This window comes from Brienomyrus brachyistius, chromosome 19 (assembly GCF_023856365.1).
Source record: "Brienomyrus brachyistius isolate T26 chromosome 19, BBRACH_0.4, whole genome shotgun sequence".
In the NCBI taxonomy this organism is placed as follows: Eukaryota; Metazoa; Chordata; class Actinopteri; order Osteoglossiformes; family Mormyridae; genus Brienomyrus; species Brienomyrus brachyistius.
Genome location: NC_064551.1, coordinates 18,374,118 through 18,392,786, shown reverse-complemented (window position 1 = coordinate 18,392,786; position 18,669 = coordinate 18,374,118). Strand labels below are relative to the sequence as shown.

The following is an 18,669-nucleotide window of genomic DNA, read 5'->3' as shown; positions in this document are numbered from 1 at the left end:
TAACCGAAATGTCCAAGCACACGACACATAGGAAATTAACAAGGAAACAGTGGAGCATCTGCCAGGAGGAGGTGGGAGTGCATTTAACATGGAGATTTCCATATGTGATTATGGTAAGAACACAATGCTGATATTGCAGCTAAAGCAGAACATTTCTCTCTTTTGGGCAGGTCTCCTCCCAGCCATTAAAGCCCACACACACATTTCCTGTGATTTTCATCCCCCCACCCCCCCACACATACACACACATACTGTCATTGGGGTCCAGGCACCCCTTGCCCCAGCACCAGCTCCCAGTCGATGCCCCAGACCGCAGGAGTGAGCTGCACAGTCACTGGCACTGGTAAAATGCGGCGGACCCGGGTGACGTCATCTATGTGGCCCGTCAGTGAGTCTGGGCATTAATATTCGTTTCCAGCTCGTCAGACACCCTTCACAGCCACTGACAATTACTACTGTATAAGCAAAACAAGCATTACATTACAAAAGAAGCACAGCAGACGGAAAACCGAGGAAAATACACGAAAACGTGCGTTAGCACAGCGACCTTCCAGTAACACCCATTAGCGCAGCGGGCGGCTCGGGGCCCAGACACCCGGCCCAGTGTCTCGGGAGGGGTACCGCTAATGAAGCAGGGTGGGGCAGCTAACAACGTTAAGGAAGGCCACTTCTTTGGCCCCACCATCACACCCCCGTGAGTCTGGCATAGTCCCTCGTCTGCTTTGGTACCCGTGCGATCCCGATATAGCGCATAAAACCGCAGGCCAGCAGCGCAAAGACTGAACACTGAAGACGGATGACAGCCCGAGTATGTCTTCAAATAAGCGGTGATGTGAGCGGACAGCCGCCCGCAGACATTTCACCGAATTACAGCTTTTGGGGGAGCGGGGAGGGGGTGTCAGTCTGAGTGCCAAAGGAACGCGCCTGATCCCTTCATTCCCATAGTGTGCCCATCACTGGATAAATAAATGCATATTTACTCCAAATTCAAGGATTTTTGCCCACAAAAGGCAAATGATTCAATGAAAAATGTGCCTTCTTTGTGCCTCAGAGAGCATCCGATCATGAATAAATCATTAGGGAAATTGGGGTTTATTCGTGTGGCTCTAACCAACCAGCCCCAGCTTTAAAGGGGATTCCGCAAAACGCAAACACCAATCCGTCATATCGAAATGATTTTTATCCAAGTACGATGCTCATTTCGCTAACAAACAGATGCTCGTACCCCGTTACATCGCATTTCACATCCACGTACCTTTATGTAATCGAAGCAAAGAAACATGCGGATCTTCAGCCCGGATCTTTGTTATCCGAGCGATGGGTGTGACAGCTTTACAGCTACAGGCAGATTCGCCTTTCGGCCGCAAATGCGCTAGAGAATAACGCCTCCCCGGCTCGCTGGGGCAGCTGGAGAATGGAAAATGAAATGCAGACGTTTAGCGACCCCATGGCTGCCGTGCGTCTCCGGAAAGGCGTTTAAAATGCGGCCGGACCGCATCACGCCTGTCCTCGTGCCGGGACGCGGCAGCTCATGACAAAGGGGCCCGACGGCACACGGAAGGTGCACGAGCATCCCCCGATGGGACATCGACACTAGCTGGGCTTTCCACAAAACGCGCAAAATGAAGCTTTCCCCAGCAGATGCGCTGAAAGGATAAAGCTCCGGTACTGCCGTCGCGCCGCAGTCGCAAGGCGGGCTGAAGATGCCTCGTCGAGCTGCCCCGATCAACGGCGGACACCTACCTTACTCCGCTCCGAAATGCTGTTCTCCGCCACGTTTAAGCGCAGCCCGCAAGCCAAAGACAGCCGGAGCTCCTATGTAGATGTAGAGCACGGATGCCGAGGCAGCATCATCCAGCGCAGGCGGCGGCCGGATGCACCAATAACGGGGAGCCGACGGCGAGGCACCCGAGTCGGGACCAATGCACGGGCAGCTGGGGCGGTGCCGCCGCCGCCCTGAGCCACTCTCACTGGAGGGTGGAGAACTTCAGCTGAAGGAGACAGGGTCCTAAACATGGGCTGGGGGATGGAGGAGACCTCGGTATTCACTATGGAGGGGGGATGAGGAAAAGGTCCCAGTGTCATACAGGGAGACGGGAGACTGTCCGGACCGCGGAGCCACATCCCTGCCCATCCGTCCATCAAGAAGCTAATTTCTGAAGGAGGACACATTTGATCATTCATCTTAATGTAGATAGTGTCCAGTTTTTAGGTAAACGCAGATGTGATTTTAGGGTAAAAGGAAATGTGTTTCTATGCTGATTTTTAATTATGGGAACTAGAATGATGGAAACACTTATTTGTCTAATGTACCGGAAAAAATATTACAGGCCTATCCACCGTATGCACAGCATGAAATACGTCAACGCACATGAAGTGGAAAAGTAAAGACACAGGCGATTTTTTTTTTTGCACAAAAACAGTACATTTATTCAAGTGTTCTCCAGCACAAGTACATAAGAAAGGGGTCTTTTTCTTCTTTCTGGGCACTGAAAAAACTGGACGAAGGTGGAGCGAGTGTGACCGCTACATGGAGGCACGCACTGACCTTTATATTATAATCCATCAACAGCTATGTCACGAAAAATAGTTACACAGGAGTACAATAGTATCACTGAGAGATATACAGAGAGTTGACCTGTAAGTCTGTGAAATGTACATTATTGTTGTCAATAAATATCAAAGCGACAGTAGAAATTACAGTCCGATGAAAGTAAAACAAACATTATAAAGTACGGAGGGTCTGGCTGTATGGAATGGAGAGCACAGGAGCGCTGCCGCCAGGCAATGAGCAAATACAATATGTAACAGTAAAGGTTATTACCAAAGGTCTCTCTAATCTCCAATATGAATACATGATTTCCCACAGATAAGCACCAACTACAGCAATGTCTAGGCTAAAACACATGAATCTGTCCATTTTCATTTTTTTATTTTATTTTTTTCAAGTACAAAGTTAAAATGCCTTTGTTAATATATTTGTATAAGAGTAAAATAATAGTGCTTTTTCATTACTACGAGAACTTAAAAACAGTCATTGTCAAGACAAGTTGATTTTTTTTCCTAACAATATATTTTTCTTTTTTAGATAAAATTGTGTAGCACCTTATGAAACACCTACAGTCCCTCTTTTTATGTTTTGTTTTTTATAAAAGAAAATGCAAAAAAACAAAAAAACAAACAAAAAAAAAATAAAAAAAACAAAAAACAAAAAAACAAACAAAAATAACCAATAAGTGAATAGCGCGTGTAGGGCTGCGCGTCAGAGCTGCGCCTTTTCCTTCTTAAAGCTGTCGCGACGCTAATAGGCGCATCGTCGGGTCGCTGAACACGCGCCGTAGTCGCGCTTGGAGACCCTCGGAAGCCAGCTGCATTGTAGCTTATTTTCACACAGATTCACCAGCTCTCTCTCGTCCCTCTCATCGAAGCGTTACTAATTTCATGATATATATTAGCAAAGAATCATATTTGTACATCCCATAGGCAATTTAAAAAGACATGGACCAAAAACAAAATAAGCACCAGGCAAAGTATGTACAGTAAAACGCAGGCATTGTCATTAATTCTATTTCAGGAGAAGGGATCGTCTGGGTATTATCAAAACTGAAGGAGTGACATGCATCCAGTGCAATGGTGGCTATTACAGTATCATCCATTGACGTGTGGCTGGGCTAATCACATTTGCTTGGTAAAATATAAGTAGTTTCCTGTTAAGTTAGATTCAAAGAAAAATGTGACTAAAGTTAATGCACCTTTTCCCCTTTTCTTTGCTGAAGTCAGAGAAGCACCTTAGCTAACCGCCCTGGGAGCAGGATCGGCCAGTGGACAGTGAACCATCTCGCCGGTATGCAAGAGATGCGGAGTCAGGGGGGGAGCACAATCCCACCTGATTTCACAGAGGTGTGCAGTTCACATATCAACCTGCAGGCCGCGCCCCACGAAAGCATAACACGGTGACGTTCTCACCCCACCTCCCATAGTAAAACGGAGGGAAATGCAGAGGCGGGAGCTCACGTGTATCGCTCCTTTCAGGCAGATGGATAAACTGAAAAAAAAATCTCCATCGTTCAGAATACACCCCCAGTCTTTCACACCTGTTGGCACAGCCCTAGAATGGTCAAGTACTGCAATTCGTACAGTTCACATCATAAAGCAAAAACGAGAGACGAGCACACACTGAAAAAGAAAGAGAGGACGATAATATGGTAACGGATAACGAAGGAAAAAAGCGACATCGGAGAATGAGTTTTAACGGGTATAAAAAGGCAGAAGGGCAATGTGGGGGGAGCTGCACCATATCGTTACAGATTTGCACCTGACTGAATAGATTGCGTGGGCGCGGGGCCACAAGGGCTTCTGGGGAGCCAGCTGTAACGTGCCCGCCTGTGGCCCCTGGCCCTCACACAGTTGTACAGTAAAATGACAATGTCCTGGGTGTAACTAAAAAAGTAGTTTACCACAGTCTGTGATCTCAAACGTTTTGGATGACAAAAAACATCACCGCTCACTTGGCTGGCTTAGATTTATTTATTTTTTTTTCCCGGTTTTGTGCTGCCACAGGCAATGAGGCCTGAGAAGAACAAGGCCAAAGGGTTTGGAGAGAGCACCAGTAAGGAGCACCAGTAAGGAGCACCAGTAAGGAGCACCAGTAAGTTTGTGTACAAAAGCTGTGGTAGGTAAAAAATCACGGCTTTGTCAGCCTCCTGTCGGCCGCCGTACAGCCTTCCGTCCACCGCCCACCTCCCCCCACCACGACGGGGACCGGGGGCCGGGGGCCGGGGGCCTCTCTCAGCCACTGTAAGTATTGCATTGCCTTTTTTTTTTTTTATTTGTGGAAGTCACGCCGTAAAAATAAAAACGACAAAAAGAAATACAAAAGACCAAGAAAGCCAAAAGATCCCTGGCTACTTAATGCCTGTATCCCTGTCTGCCTGAATCATAAGGCCACACGAGAGAGATGTATTTCATCACCTGAAGCACCATAACTTAGTGACCGCTGTGCAGTAGTACCTTGTTTCTGTTGATGAGCTGTAAACAAGCACTAAGTGGGCCGGGCTGCTCGCATCTCAGTCCGAAGGTCCCCTACAGATGGAGAGGGGACCACGCCCCTGCTGTAGGCTTGTAACTCTCTCAGTGACGGCTCAGTAGCTTGAAGTGTGAGTGTTGCCGAAGGAACCCCCCCCCCCCCCCCCCAACCCCATGCCGGACCTGTGGTCTGATCCGCCACCATCATGCTGTAATGACTGCCCAGTTAACACACACACATATATATATGCTCAATATACCATGCAGTATATATACGCATCTTAAGAAAGATCATTAGTTTTCCGTTGTTCCAAATGTACCTTTTCCCAGTGCTGTTAAAAGAAAGCCTCAAACACAGCTTGCTCACATAGATCAATATAAAAAAATTACTGGATAACATTGCTAAAAATTAAAATGACATAAAAAAAATTAAATAGAATAAAAGAATGACATTTAAATTTCGAGAAATAACGTAAAACATCTAACTTTAAATGAATTTGAATAATCGAGATTGGTAAATTTGCTTTTCTCGTTGTTTGTTAAATATCAGTTTTTGTGTATGTTGCTGTGTTGCTGGGTGGGGTGCTGCGGCTCGGTCTACTCGCAGGCGAAGTACTCTTTCAGCGGTGCAAACAGGTGGCGGATGACCGGCACGCTCCAGGACCGCCCCAGGAGTCGCTGCCGGGACAGTCGGCTCATGTTGGACACGTCTGTGTAGTGGACAGGGAAGCCGAACACCCTGGAGCGGACGCAAAGGAAAGCGGCTTGGAGTACTCACACAGGACACAGTAATCAGAGTACTCACATGAGATGCAGTACTTTCACCCAATAGTGTACTCACACAGGTTCAGGCTAGTGACAAGTTACTACATACTACCACTATGTTTATGTCATGTGTGAAAGAATCTGCTGAATCTGGTAGTTTCAGGCACTAGCAACACCAACATGCTCGGACTATAATAGTAATAATAATAATAACAATAATAATAATAATAATGAAGGGGTATTGAAAATGAATGGGGGGATGAGGATGGTGTTTGAGTCCCGCATGCGGGCCCTACCTCTCCATCTCAGAGCACCACAGAATGTCCTCCTTCTCGTTCATGTAGACAGGGTAATGCTGGTCTTTGCCCTGCTTGATAGAATTAGACCGAGTGGTGATGGTTCTCACTTTGCCGAACTGCAAAGACAAAGTAGTGCTTCCAGATGAACACGCTTCCTCACTCTGCCACTGCAGGATCACAGACCAAGACTCCCGAAGGATTCCCAGCTTCTGCTGTGCAGCCTGGTACTCCCCATCTTTTTAAAGAGCAGGAAGTCTCCCTGCCCAGCCAGTTAGCCGACTGTTCGGACAAGGCCTCGCCTGGCCTCTTTTCGCTGGTCAAAATGCCCGACGCCGGAGCCGTTCACTGGACTGTAGAAAACGAACCCGAGCTACAGAAGCTAAATGGTGCTCCTGAGCTTCCTCACAGTGAGCCGGTGTTGTCTAGCAGGGTAAACACCTTCCGGTCCAAATGGCTTCACAAAAGCATTAAAAGCCAAGCTGAACAGAAAGGTGTCGTATCTATCGCATCCCAGGGCTTCAGACAGCATACACATGTATGCAGTGTTTAGTAGGCATGACATACATGGAGAAAAGCCTTCATACATCAAACACTGACCTCAATCTGCCCGAAGGGGTAGGGGGTGGATTTATTTCATTTAGGCAGCTGTACACCCCCCACCCCCCACAGAAAACCTCAAAATGGAAACAATCATCTGAGGAATTGAGGCAAAGCCTTGGTCAAATCTGACCCTTTTAACCTTTATGGATGCAGTGTGTGCTTCTGGGCATGATTGGTAAGTTACCCTATAAGGTCCATCTTGCCCAGTGTCCAAGCACATGCCACAGTGGGCAGGACACTCACCTTGGCTGTCCTCCCATGCTCCAGGCAGTCTTGCAGGTCCAGCTTGTCATTCGTCATGGCTGTCAGCGGCCTGCATGGTGAAGAGAGACGGGCCTTTCAAACGTCTATGTGACACACACCCAAAGTCACACCGAACACATCCGCCTCTTCAAAGATGTTCTTGGCTGGGTTCTGTTCTGATTGACGCACTTTCACACGGTTTGGAACATGAAACGTAAATATAAGGTCGTCGTGACCGAGATTCTATACTGATTCTCTAGCATTTATTGGTCTAGCCGGGTTCTCTGTTTTTGGGTTCTTGAAAAGCACTAAGTATTCAATGTATTATTTTTTATCATGCAACGTTAAGAAGGATTTCCACGGAAATCCATTGGTTTCCCGCTGTGGCATCCTGATGAAAATCCTGTTCAAATTTTTAAGAAGAAAATGGCAATTAAAATATACTTCAAACTGCTGTATGGAGGAGGGTCTGCAACTGCGGCCAGTAGCTGTGGAAAGTGTGTCCCATCAGATCACAACATGAATGCCCAGCAGACTAACTTAACTCATAATCTGGCCACAGAAGACCCCGACCCTTGCAGGGGAGGCACCCTTTCTCACCTGTTCATGCCAGGAAGGTTACCCCAGAAGTAGCGGGCGCGGTGAGCTGCTGACACATCCTTAGCATCGATCATCACAGGGTTACACTGCAGGGAAAGAAGATCCAGACTGAGCCCCATCTAACAGGGAGACCTGTCACCCGTGCAGGGACAGACCGGGCTATAGCGTGAGGAAGGGGGTGCTACTGTTCTCAATGATGGGAAGCAGATCTTACTAAGTCGAGGTTAATGCCGGATGTTTCAGCGAATTTGGTTAAAACATCCAGCATGTGGTTTCTATGTTGCCATTTAGGTATGATGAATAGTGTTTGTGTCGTGGCACCTCAACGAGGCAAAAGGAATGAGAACATTCTAGTCAAGGAATTTAACTTAGAAATTTTACTCTAACGTCGATTTAAGTCTTGTAAAAAATACAAAAAAAATGATGAGCAGCAATTTAAATTCAATGTAACATTGACAAAAATATTTGACACTTACAGTTAAAACATTTAAAATATTAATTATTATTTTATTTGAAAATATACTAACTGAAATGACGTCAATCTATATCATTTGTAGAAGTTAGTATACTCTACATCAGGGGTGTCAAACTCCAGTCCTGGGGGGCGGAGCCCTGTGTAGCTTAGTTCTTTCCCTGTTCCACTACAAATAATTCAGCTCAGGAGCTGTATGGTAATTAGCAGAAGGAGTTAAATCAGGTGTGTTAAATAAGGGGAAACCCAAAAATGTACAGGGCTCCGGCCCTCCAGGACTGGAGTTTGCCACCCTTGCTCTACATGTAAAACTGACTGCAGTACACATCATTGCCACAGAGTGGCAGTCATTAGCCATGAATTAGTGTTTGGAGGCAAGGCCACTAAACCTGATCTACTGCTCCATCCAAGGACACCAGGTAAACCTTTACTTTTGGCAAAAAAAAAAAAAAGTGGTGGGTTAGGGTACCTCCAGAAAGCGAGAGATGTCCCTCTTATCGCTGACGCCCATGGCAACTACATTCTCAAAAAGCCAAAAGAAGGGCCGGTCGTTGCCCGGTTTCGGACGGGCCTCATGGAGCAGCCGGTAGAACTCGAAGAACAAACGTCCTGTGCCCTCTGGGAGACAGAGCACAAGGTTAGCTATACCCCTTCGATGAACGTCTCAAAGGCCCCAGAGCAAGAGCTTGCAGAACACTGGGGAACCAGTGACTTCTTCAACATAAATCTGAATGAGGAAGCCTTTAGCAGGCAGCCTTGCATTCAAGTCATACATGGACAAACAGAGACTTCACACCTTCACAGGTTGACTCCACTCCAGGTTATCTGCTCTGCCTGCTTTGTTGGACTATGCCTCCTCTTCATGACCGTAGCTCTGCCCTCTCCCCCTAACCCTTGCAACATTCACTAACTTTGATCCACCCACTCCCAGTTAAATTATGCACTTCATTGTTTCAGTTTCTCATATTTGTTCTTTGGTCTCCTAAATATTATCAATAACAGGATCCGTGCTCTCAAAGGTTCTCGGTGCAAGACCAACACAATGTTGCTATTAAATAACTTATTGAAGATTAAACCGTGTTTTGACTAAGAGCAGTGTGTAGCCAGGGAGAGAGCGTACCGTAGAGCCCCTTCCTTGCAGGATTGACGATGGAGAGGTCATTACATGGGCTTCCACCAATGACCAAGTCAAAGGGGCCCCATTCCTGAATCTGTTAAAAAGAGAGAGAAGGTTCCGCATGTTTTATTTGGGCAGCCCCAACCCCCGACCAAGACTGACTATTTATCAGGCGGTTAGTTTTGTTCCCCATGGCTGTGGGAAGAAGCACCAACATTCAGTAAAAGAACCAACATACAAAAAACGGCAGCATTCAGAAGAAGAACCATTAGGATGCAGACATGCGAGGAACATGCTGCTGTTTCGGACCTCATATCACTCAAAGCCAAATGAGTGTGAACACATGAATTATGGATGGCTTAGAGGGGTCTCATAATGAGGGGCTCGAAACACATAAAATGAACAATAGGGTTGATTGATTACTCCCAAGTCCTGGAAATGTGTGCAGAGACCCTGACTATAAGGCAGCAAGCAAGGCAAAGGCCACGGCGCCAGACAACCACTCACGTTCTTTCGGGTGACGTTGCGCACGTCCCCCACGTACATGATGCGGCCGTGGTGCCGCACGATGCCCACAGTGATGGAGTCCTCACACACCTCAGAGGCGATGTAGCTCTCCACCTGAATCCCCAGCTCCTTTAGCACCAGAAGTCCTGCCAAAAGGTCAGAGGTCATACTGATACAGAAGGTTAAACTGCTCTCACTCTGCCTGGCAAACGTTCGGGAATGAAGTGCTATTTGCAGCGATGCCCAATTTTAAAGTCCAAATCGGAATTGCCCCAATGCAAAGCTTTCAAATAAGAATCTGCTAGATGTGGCCCGGGGGGGCGGGGGGGGCGCAATCTCACCAGTTGCTATTCCGTCAAACAGTGAGAGGACGCGAATAGGTCGTCTCTTTTCAGCGGCAACTGGTGGGTAAAGCTTTGGTGGTTCCTGGAAAACACAGAAAGAATGCCTGGGTTGGAGCCCACAGTGCTGGTGCTGAAGAAGCCGGATCAGACCCAACAAGCCGGCACTCACAAAGTCCTGGTCATGGTTGTTAGCGAAGAAGTGCTGCAGGCGGCAGGGCCAGTCGTCACGCCTCCTCAGCAGCCCGTAGACGTTCTTGTGGCCACACATGTAGCAGTTCCATGGGTCCTCTTTGATGGCTGCCTGGGCCGCGCCCGGCCCCACCAGAAGGTCCACACATTCCACACAGAAACACCTGCAGGAGAACCATGGCCAGTCAAAACCGATCCCCGGCAGACTCATCAAATGTGCTGCCGTCACAAACCACAGGGGTAACCGGACCACGTGTGACCACCCGACGGTTTATGGAGTCCTTGCAGATAAGGGAGGATGTTGACAAGCTCTCCGTTGGGAGTGCAGATGTTCTCACCGGCAGCAGTTGTTGTTTCCGCACATGAGCACCTCACGGCCGCCACAGCAGATCGTGCAGTAGGACTGGTAGCCGTCGTCATCGTACTGGTACGCACATTCCAGGAAACAGTTCTGCGATACACACCATTGGCATGATTGTCTAACCCAGAGCCAAACGCTTCAGCATACACATGCACCCTATCATACCCCTCATTTAAGGAGATTCTCAGTGGAACTCCATCCAGCTCCGTTCAGAACTGTTGATTCCGCTGCTAACGCTCACAGCTAACCATGGCCTGCATGACTAACCCCTAGCCCAAACCGCTATCAGACACGGTACATAGCTGAGGGTGACTTCATCCTTACCTTGCAGCTTTGGCACATGCCGCCGATGAAGAGTGGGTGTTCCAGGGACACGCTCAGGCTTCCACAAGAGATGCAAATGTCTGTGGAGGAAAAAGCCAGTTAGCTCACAGTCACCAAACAGCGGCTGGGAACAGAAGACCAGAGACCCAAATTGGATTATTATAGAAAAGTTGGCCAACGTTCAATCTTCAGGTGAAAATCTGAAACATCTATGAATTTCTGTGCAGTGAACCATGCACGGACAGTGATGGCCAAACAGAAACCAAATGTCAGCGGGTAAAGAGATTAGAGGGCAGGAGAAGCAGCCTTTCAGAAGGACAGCAATCACGACCTACCTTCAATGTTCCTGCATTTTTGCCGCACTTCATACACAAGTCTCTCTGGAAGGGGGTGGGAGAAGAACAGAAGTGGAGGTGTTCAGTCAGACACTGAACACTCAGGTGCAAACAACATAGACCCTTGGGGCACTACTATGGAACCGGAGGACATCGTTACTGTGCAAACAGAACCTGAACATCATTACAGCACTACAGAATGTTAATATTCATTTACATAGTAGACACTTTCATCCAAAGAGATGTACACTTGAGAAAGCAGGCTCAGACAGAACCTGGAGCAACCGAGGTTAAGGGCCTTGCTCAAGGGCCCCATGATGATTTCACTCAGCCATCCGTGGGTTTTAAACCAACAAATATACTAGTACTAGTACAAAAGTACTAGTATACTATTGCAGCACTTTCTGGACTTAGCAATATTACAACACCTGCCAGACCTGAACAATATCACGGTACCAAATGGACCTGCAAAATATCACGGCACCTACTGGACCTGAACAATATCACGGCACCTACCGGACCTTTAGGGCTGTCACTATCGATTATAACAATAATCAAGTAATTAATCTTACAATCTTAATTAATCTGCAACACAGATACCCACTGTACCACTGTCCTGCCCTCAGCTTGCACAAGGTGCAACGTTAATATCAGCATAGCATTTCATGTGCCTGCACTGTTAAATCACAAGAACTGTGATAGTCAGATGGGTTCAAACCATCAATAAGTTGCGTTAAAACATTTTTACTTAGTCATGGGAAACCAAAATTTGAAAGCTCTGCAATTTTAATGATGGTTCCTTTTCAAAATTATCTAGTTAGAGGATTAAAACATTTGCCTGAAGTTTACCGCTGCTACTTTTGCATGAGGTCTACATGTGCTCCCCGAAACAATCATAATCATTTTCGTTCTTGCTGTTGGACTCATTCATAGACAGTGTGATGTGTGTATGAAAAATTAAAGCTGTTAAGTTATGCTGGGATATTAAGGTATACTTACATGCTATTTATGGATGCATTATGTATGAATTATAAAGGTGCACTGAATGTTCTATGAATACACAATGAATGCAATATGAAAGTGCAGTTAATGTGAACGGTTACCCTGTGCTAGTGCAGCACAGAAAGTATGAAGAATATCAGCTACCTCGAGTCCCCTCGTCGACAATTTCCTTGATCTTGGGTTTCTCCGTTGTGCTCTTACGGGGCTTTTTGGCTGGAGGGGGCGGGGTGTAAGAGGCTGCCTCAGGCTCCACCCACATTTCATGGTAAACTTCTGTGTTGCGTTCTTCTGTGGTGGGCAGGCACAGAGATAACCATTGAGTATGACACGGCCACAGCCGGCAAAGTGAGACAATAACTCTGGGGTCGCGATATGTACGCTCGTCAGCCTGGGAAGGACTTCACAGCAGATTATCGGACTGTTCTGACTACAAACAATTTTCCTGTTAATTTACCGAGTGACTGTGGACTCGAGTAAACTAAGGTTTTCCCCACGTTTACATGATAAGACACTAACATTTAGTTAACACTAAACTGTGCTATTCCACATCTCTCAGAAGTGGAAAGATTACTCACCATTGACCTTCCTACCAAAGGAAAAGAAATGTCATGCATTTGCATTAAAACTACATACGAAACAACACCTGCGTAACATAAACTCACATAAAATTACTTTTACATCAAGGAAGAATAAATCAAAGCATAGGACACAACAGATGCCTCTGATAGGTGATTATGTGGGTGTCACTCACTGCTAACGATTTCCTCTCAGCTTTGGACGGTTACGTTGTCAGCATTGTCACAGGCCAAGAGCAGCAGTGACAGACACCAAAATACAAGCAGAAGCCAGGGTGGCCCCAGCTAACTCTGAAACCTGGGCGGAGTCAGCCCTGAGCACGAGTGTGAGGGGGCGCACTCACCTTGGGGAGGTTCCAGGCCCTTGGGCCCTGTGGGTAGGAAGCCAGACATGGCCCAGTCAATCATCTGCTTGTTCTGCAGGTCCACAGACTTGGATGTATCACCTTCGTCACTGTCTGGGCAGGCAGGGAAGATCTTGCCAGCTCGAGAACTGGCCACCTGTGAGGGTGCAGTCTGTTACATTGGAGCCTGAAGTAGGGTGGTCATTGATCTAGCTCATTCACTGTCATTGACTGTACTGCTGAATCCCACCACATAGGGTTCCAACTGCAGTTCACTGGCAAGCAGGGGTGACGTAAAGGGGGGAAAGTGTACTCATGGGGTCCAAAATCTCTAGTACCACTTGTTGGCATGCACTGCATGGAGTTATAACTGTGGTCATTCAGCACTGGCGAGCACGGTGCGAGGTTCCAACTGTTGGCATTCTGCACTGGTGAGCACTCCACGGGGTTATAACTCTGGCCATTCTGCACTGGGAAGTACTGCATGGGGGTCATAATTGTAGCCATTCTTAACTGGAGAGCACTGTACAGTATAGGGTTCGACAGCATGAAATCACCAGATTCAGTGCAAACACCTACAGTATAACGTAGAAGGTGGATCACTGCCCTGTGCTTCCTGAAATACTGGAGATGTGGTGGGGCTCACCTGCAGGACTTCATAGATCGCTTTCTTGTACATGGGTTGCTTGCTGTAGGTGGGCTGGTGAAACGCATTTGAAAAGGAGCTTAATGGCAACAGCTTCTCCAAGCAAACCTGTCAGGGGCAAAAGGGGCATCCAGTGATTGCAGTGCACTGAGTACATGCCAGATGAAATCAAAGATTCGTTGATTAATCAAACGTGGAAAACTTGGTCTTAATCAGCCAGAGGACTATTTTATCAGATCATGTGGAACTTCACTTTCCCATAGAGGGAGCTGCTTTGTGGGCCAGGATGGTTACAGACATTTCAAAGGCACGACAGTGACCAGGCAGCATTACCACACAGTCCCTGCAGGGGGAGTATGACGTGTATTTACACATATACATGGCGTATTTACACCTTTACTATAAACTCCAATGACTATAAACCCCACAATTTTAAACTGCAGGATCCATCAGTCCCAGCATTAAGGAAAGCGCTTTGGGATTTCAAACTCCGACCAATTTACACTGTATAACTCTAGGGAAATATAGTGAATTGATTTAGGGAAAGCCATATAAAAACACAATAGCTGCACTGTAAGTCACACTCTAGTGAGCACTAAAGTAGAGATTAAACTGTATTTGTCGTTAGCCATGATCGATTCTTGTATAGTTTGGTCTGCAAGAAGTTCCTGCAGAGTCTAATGGTGTTCTGCTGAATGAGGTGGTGAAGTACAGTCCATTTGTCCAAGACCGTGTGAAACGTGCAAGAGATCATGCCTGATTCAGCTGTAACACACTGTCATTTACCCCAAATCTCCCGGGTGTGTGTGGTGAGTGGTCAGGACCTGTGTATGGATCAATACCCCAAGGGACAGAGCGCACTCGTACTCACCACAGAGAATTTCCCGTCACCGAACCACTTGACCCATCTGGTTCCCTCTGCAGCCCGACTTCGGCCTGTTGCCAGCCAGGACACGATGTAGCCGGGCCACCAGGAGAAGCCGCGCAGCTTCCCCCAGACCAGATCGCCAATCCCGAAGCCACGCCCATCCTGTGACAAACACACCCACTGAGCAGAGTGAACTGGAAACCCCACCCACTGACACATGGCCCCGCCCCCATGCCGTCACATAAAAGAGCCATGATGAGCTGTAGTACCCGAAGGGAATCCAACACCATCCGAAATACAGGCAGCTCTCAATGTAAACTGACTGAAGTAAAATTGCACTCACACAAAAAGAATGTAAGTACATTTAAACTCTTTTCATTCATTTAATACATTTTGTTTAAAACATATTACTAGTATATGTTTTCATTTTATCTGTTCTTTGCTGCAAGGTGTCCTAGAAGGTTTTGGAAGGTAAATTTGACTTATGTAAGGGCTTGTGGAACTGATTACTTACATCAGTCAAGAACTGTCTGTATAAGTAGGCAAAATAAAAGTAAGGACTTTAAAATATTCAAAATGTTCCATGGTCTACTTGGACAACTGCATAAACAAAACAAATCAATGTTTTCTCACCATTTGAAATTGGGCACTTTGCAATAACACACCCCTGATTTCTCAGAGACGTCACAACTTATACAGCAACTTATTTAACCCATCCATCCATCCATCCATTTTCCAAACCGCTTATCCTACTGGGTCGCGGGGGGTCCGGAGCCTATCCTGGAAGCAATGGGCACGAGGCAGGGAACAACCCAGGATGGGGGGGCCAGCCCATCACAGGGCACACTCACACACCATTCACTCTCACATGCACACCTACGGGCAATTTAGTAACTCCAATTAGCCTCTGCATGTTTTTGGACTGTGGGGGGAAACCGGAGTACCCGGAGGAAACCCCACGACGACATGGGGAGAACATGCAAACTCCACACACGTGACCCAGGCGGAGACTCGAACCCAGGTCCCAGAGGTGTGAGGCAACTTTAAAGAAATAGTGAAAACTGCAACACTGTTAAAAATTAACTACAATTTCAAGGCTGCCAGAAGAGTTTCTTAATGGATTCCTCTTCATGCACTGCATTCATGATACAAACCCTTATCTGTAAATCTCAAAAGTGACACTCTTTGTGCTGGTGATTCGTATTCAGTTCTCAAACGCCATAGGGGGGTAATTTTTGAGGAATATCACGCACATGATGAAAGCGCATGTTTATATTGCAGTGGTTTAGGGTTACAGTTCGGGTGAAAGGGTTCACCTCGTATTCCGGCTCTGTGTCGATGGTTTTGGGTGTGCTCTTGTCCCCACTCCCGACAGGGACAGGTTCCGGGGTGGTTGCCACAGTGGGGGAAGCAGGGTCTGTGGGCTGTTGCTGCGGGGGAGTGGGAGGGGGAGGGGAAGGGGGAGGGGGGCTGCTCTCCACTGGGGTCTTCTCTTCTTCCCTCAGAAACTGTGAGCCAACGCACTCCTCCATCATGTTCATCACAGCAATGCGCTGGGCCTTCTTCTCTGCCTGCAATCGGGCAACATAAAGGAGGGTGAGTGTGTTCTCATTGAATAACAACACACTGGAGGGTGAGTGTGTCCTCACAGAATAACGACACACTGGTGCGTGAGTGTGTCCTCACAGAATAATGACACACTGGAGCGTGAGTGTGTCCTCACAAAATAACGACACACTGGAGGGGAAGCGTGTCCTCACAGAATAACGACACACTGGAGGGGAAGCGTGTCCTCACAGAATAACGACACACTGGAGGGGAAGCGTGTCCTCACAGAATAACGACACACTGGAGGGGAAGCGTGTCCTCACAGAATAACAACACATTGGAGGGGAAGCGTGTCCTCACACAATAACGACACACTGGAGCGTGAGTGTGTCCTCACAGAATAACGACACACTGTAGGGGAAGTGTGTCATCACAGAATAATGACACTCTAGAGCGTGTGTGTGTCCTCACAGATTAAAGACGCATGGGAGGGTGAGCTTCTCCTCATAGAATAATGACACACTGGAGGATGGGTGTGAGTATGTTTGAATGAACGCATCATTCATCCATCCATCCATCCATCCATCCATCCATTGATGCATGTATAGGTGTGACATGCATTACAGACATGTGTGCTAGTCAGACACTCATCACTGATGCATGCAGAGGTCAGACTTGCATTACAGATGCGTGTGCAGGTCAGACACTCATTAGTGACATAACCTGGTCAGACATACCTTAGAGACATACGTACAGGCACATATACAGCTCAGCGTGTTTCTGCTAATATGACACTCGTACTTCACACATAATTCATGCCATATAACCCATTCAAACATATGAGGTTCATAAAGAACAAGAGTATAAATTCAAACGGCGACTCAATGTGTCAGGCAGCCCACTGATTTTATCCATGAAAGCAGCTTTGAGAAGCATTTCCATTAGACATTCGGTGAGTAATGGCACACGGTGGTCAGTGACATTACTGTCAGGCACCGGCATTGTTTTTACAATGTCTCCTACCCTGTCCACATATGTCAGTCTGCATGACAGCTCATCTAACTAAAAAAACAAATATAATATTCCTAATTATTAATCTTTCAAATCTGACTGGTTATGGAAACAAACAAAATAATATTTTAAAGAAGGCCGAGGGGCCACTGAGGACCAACAATCGTGTTGAAAACTACAGCAAAAGGCCAGAACCTGGTTTGGTTGGGCAAGCAGCCCACCTTGTGTTTTTGTTCTTCTTCTACGGCGGGGATAAAATAACCACACCCTCTCCGGCCAGTGTCAGACACAGGGGCATCTTCCTGTCAAATGATTTTCAGCACTGCAGGCCCACGGTTGCCGTCCCTCAATACCCGAATTGGCACAATGACGAACATAAGGGACAATCCACGTTGTCAAAGGACTTTATTTCAACTTCGAAACAAGAAACAAAAGGAATCACAAATGCTCAAATACAAAGCAAGCAGACAAGAAAAACTAAGGAGCAACACAGGAATAAGAGCAGCACAGCAATAACTATAATAGAACAACAACAGCTACAAACACAATGACCAACTGAGAAACAAGGGCGCATGCAGGCACATATATATACACAGATAATGAGGGTAAGACGAGGGACAGGTGTGGGACAATTACAATCACATGCAGGTGAAAGTTGTCACAATCAAACACTAGGGAATAAGGCTTCACTGGAGACACAGAGAATACAGGTGAACCAAGACATAAACCCCAAAACTAGATACAAACAGACAACAGACCAAGGTAAAAAAACAAGGAATCATACAAAAACACAAGGAACCATAATAAACATGGAACCACAACGGAATCTAGAAGCACAGAACATAAAAATGTTTAACAAGCGAACCCATGATGGAGATGATGTTCAATTCGCAGCCACTCGCTTAGCTCATTCAGTCACGCAGCTGCCAATGTAAAAGAGTCATGCAAATGACATGCATACGTACAATGTGTGGACGGTTCTTATTATAAGTGTGTCAGGGTCTGACCTGAACAACATGCTCATTCTCGATACAGGAACAGCAGAGAGGAAACAATGAAGAAACTTTAAACACCGGCATCATCTCACACTGAAGGAGAGTGAAGGTCGGGCAGCAGCTTGGGCTGAGGCAGTTAACGATGCAGACTCATAACCTGAGAACCAAGAGAGGGTCCCGCTCTGGTTCCCTGAGTATTAATCCAGAGAACGAAAAGCAAACAAACAGAAGCCAGTGTGTCTGAGGTAAAAGCTAGGAAAAGACAATGGCTTTTGACAGCTGTCCTCGGACCTTATTAAAGCCAAATTCCAGGTGTATTAAAGCAAAGGTTTTTCCGACTTTCACAATTCAGGGATTTCAGTACAATGTAACTGCAGGGCAGATGATCACTAAAAATGACTGTGTGCACACGTACATCATCAGGGACTTCCATCCATCACACACTAGGAGAATTTGCCTGGAAGTGTGTGACAATATTTTTCACAACTACGCCAATGTC

The 18,669-nt window shown here is 46.8% G+C and overlaps 2 protein-coding genes across 6 annotated transcripts in view; both read right to left on the bottom strand.

Annotated features, from left to right (window-relative positions):
• dpysl5b (dihydropyrimidinase like 5b) overlaps window positions 1-7,568 on the bottom strand; it is a 33,080-nt gene extending 25,512 nt beyond the window's left edge. Inside the window, exons 1-2 of one of the 3 annotated variants that reach the window (XM_048984863.1) lie at window positions 7,533-7,568; window positions 6,933-7,002 (exon numbers count right to left, since the gene is read on the bottom strand). In XM_048984863.1, the coding sequence (XP_048840820.1) occupies window positions 6,933-6,982 (50 nt within the window). In that variant the 5' untranslated portion in view covers window positions 6,983-7,002; window positions 7,533-7,568. Of the gene's footprint in view, window positions 1-1,255; window positions 1,408-1,743; window positions 1,939-6,932; window positions 7,003-7,532 lie in introns of those variants that run through there. The other 2 variants (XM_048984865.1, XM_048984864.1) reach the window with 2 other exon arrangements.
• Window positions 2,391-18,669, bottom strand: part of LOC125714343 (DNA (cytosine-5)-methyltransferase 3A-like) — a 93,600-nt gene continuing 77,321 nt past the window's right edge. For all 3 annotated transcript variants that reach the window (XM_048984862.1, XM_048984860.1, XM_048984861.1), the window contains 17 exons: window positions 15,933-16,187; window positions 14,620-14,778; window positions 13,749-13,856; window positions 13,103-13,259; window positions 12,328-12,471; window positions 11,182-11,226; window positions 10,847-10,926; window positions 10,500-10,612; window positions 10,142-10,325; window positions 9,970-10,054; window positions 9,629-9,774; window positions 9,125-9,215; window positions 8,474-8,622; window positions 7,533-7,618; window positions 6,933-7,002; window positions 6,087-6,205; window positions 2,391-5,764 (listed from right to left, as the gene is read on the bottom strand). In XM_048984862.1, the coding sequence (XP_048840819.1) occupies window positions 5,623-5,764; window positions 6,087-6,205; window positions 6,933-7,002; window positions 7,533-7,618; window positions 8,474-8,622; window positions 9,125-9,215; window positions 9,629-9,774; window positions 9,970-10,054; window positions 10,142-10,325; window positions 10,500-10,612; window positions 10,847-10,926; window positions 11,182-11,226; window positions 12,328-12,471; window positions 13,103-13,259; window positions 13,749-13,856; window positions 14,620-14,778; window positions 15,933-16,187 (2,133 nt within the window). In that variant the 3' untranslated portion in view covers window positions 2,391-5,622. The remainder of the gene's footprint in view (window positions 5,765-6,086; window positions 6,206-6,932; window positions 7,003-7,532; window positions 7,619-8,473; window positions 8,623-9,124; window positions 9,216-9,628; window positions 9,775-9,969; window positions 10,055-10,141; window positions 10,326-10,499; window positions 10,613-10,846; window positions 10,927-11,181; window positions 11,227-12,327; window positions 12,472-13,102; window positions 13,260-13,748; window positions 13,857-14,619; window positions 14,779-15,932; window positions 16,188-18,669) is intronic.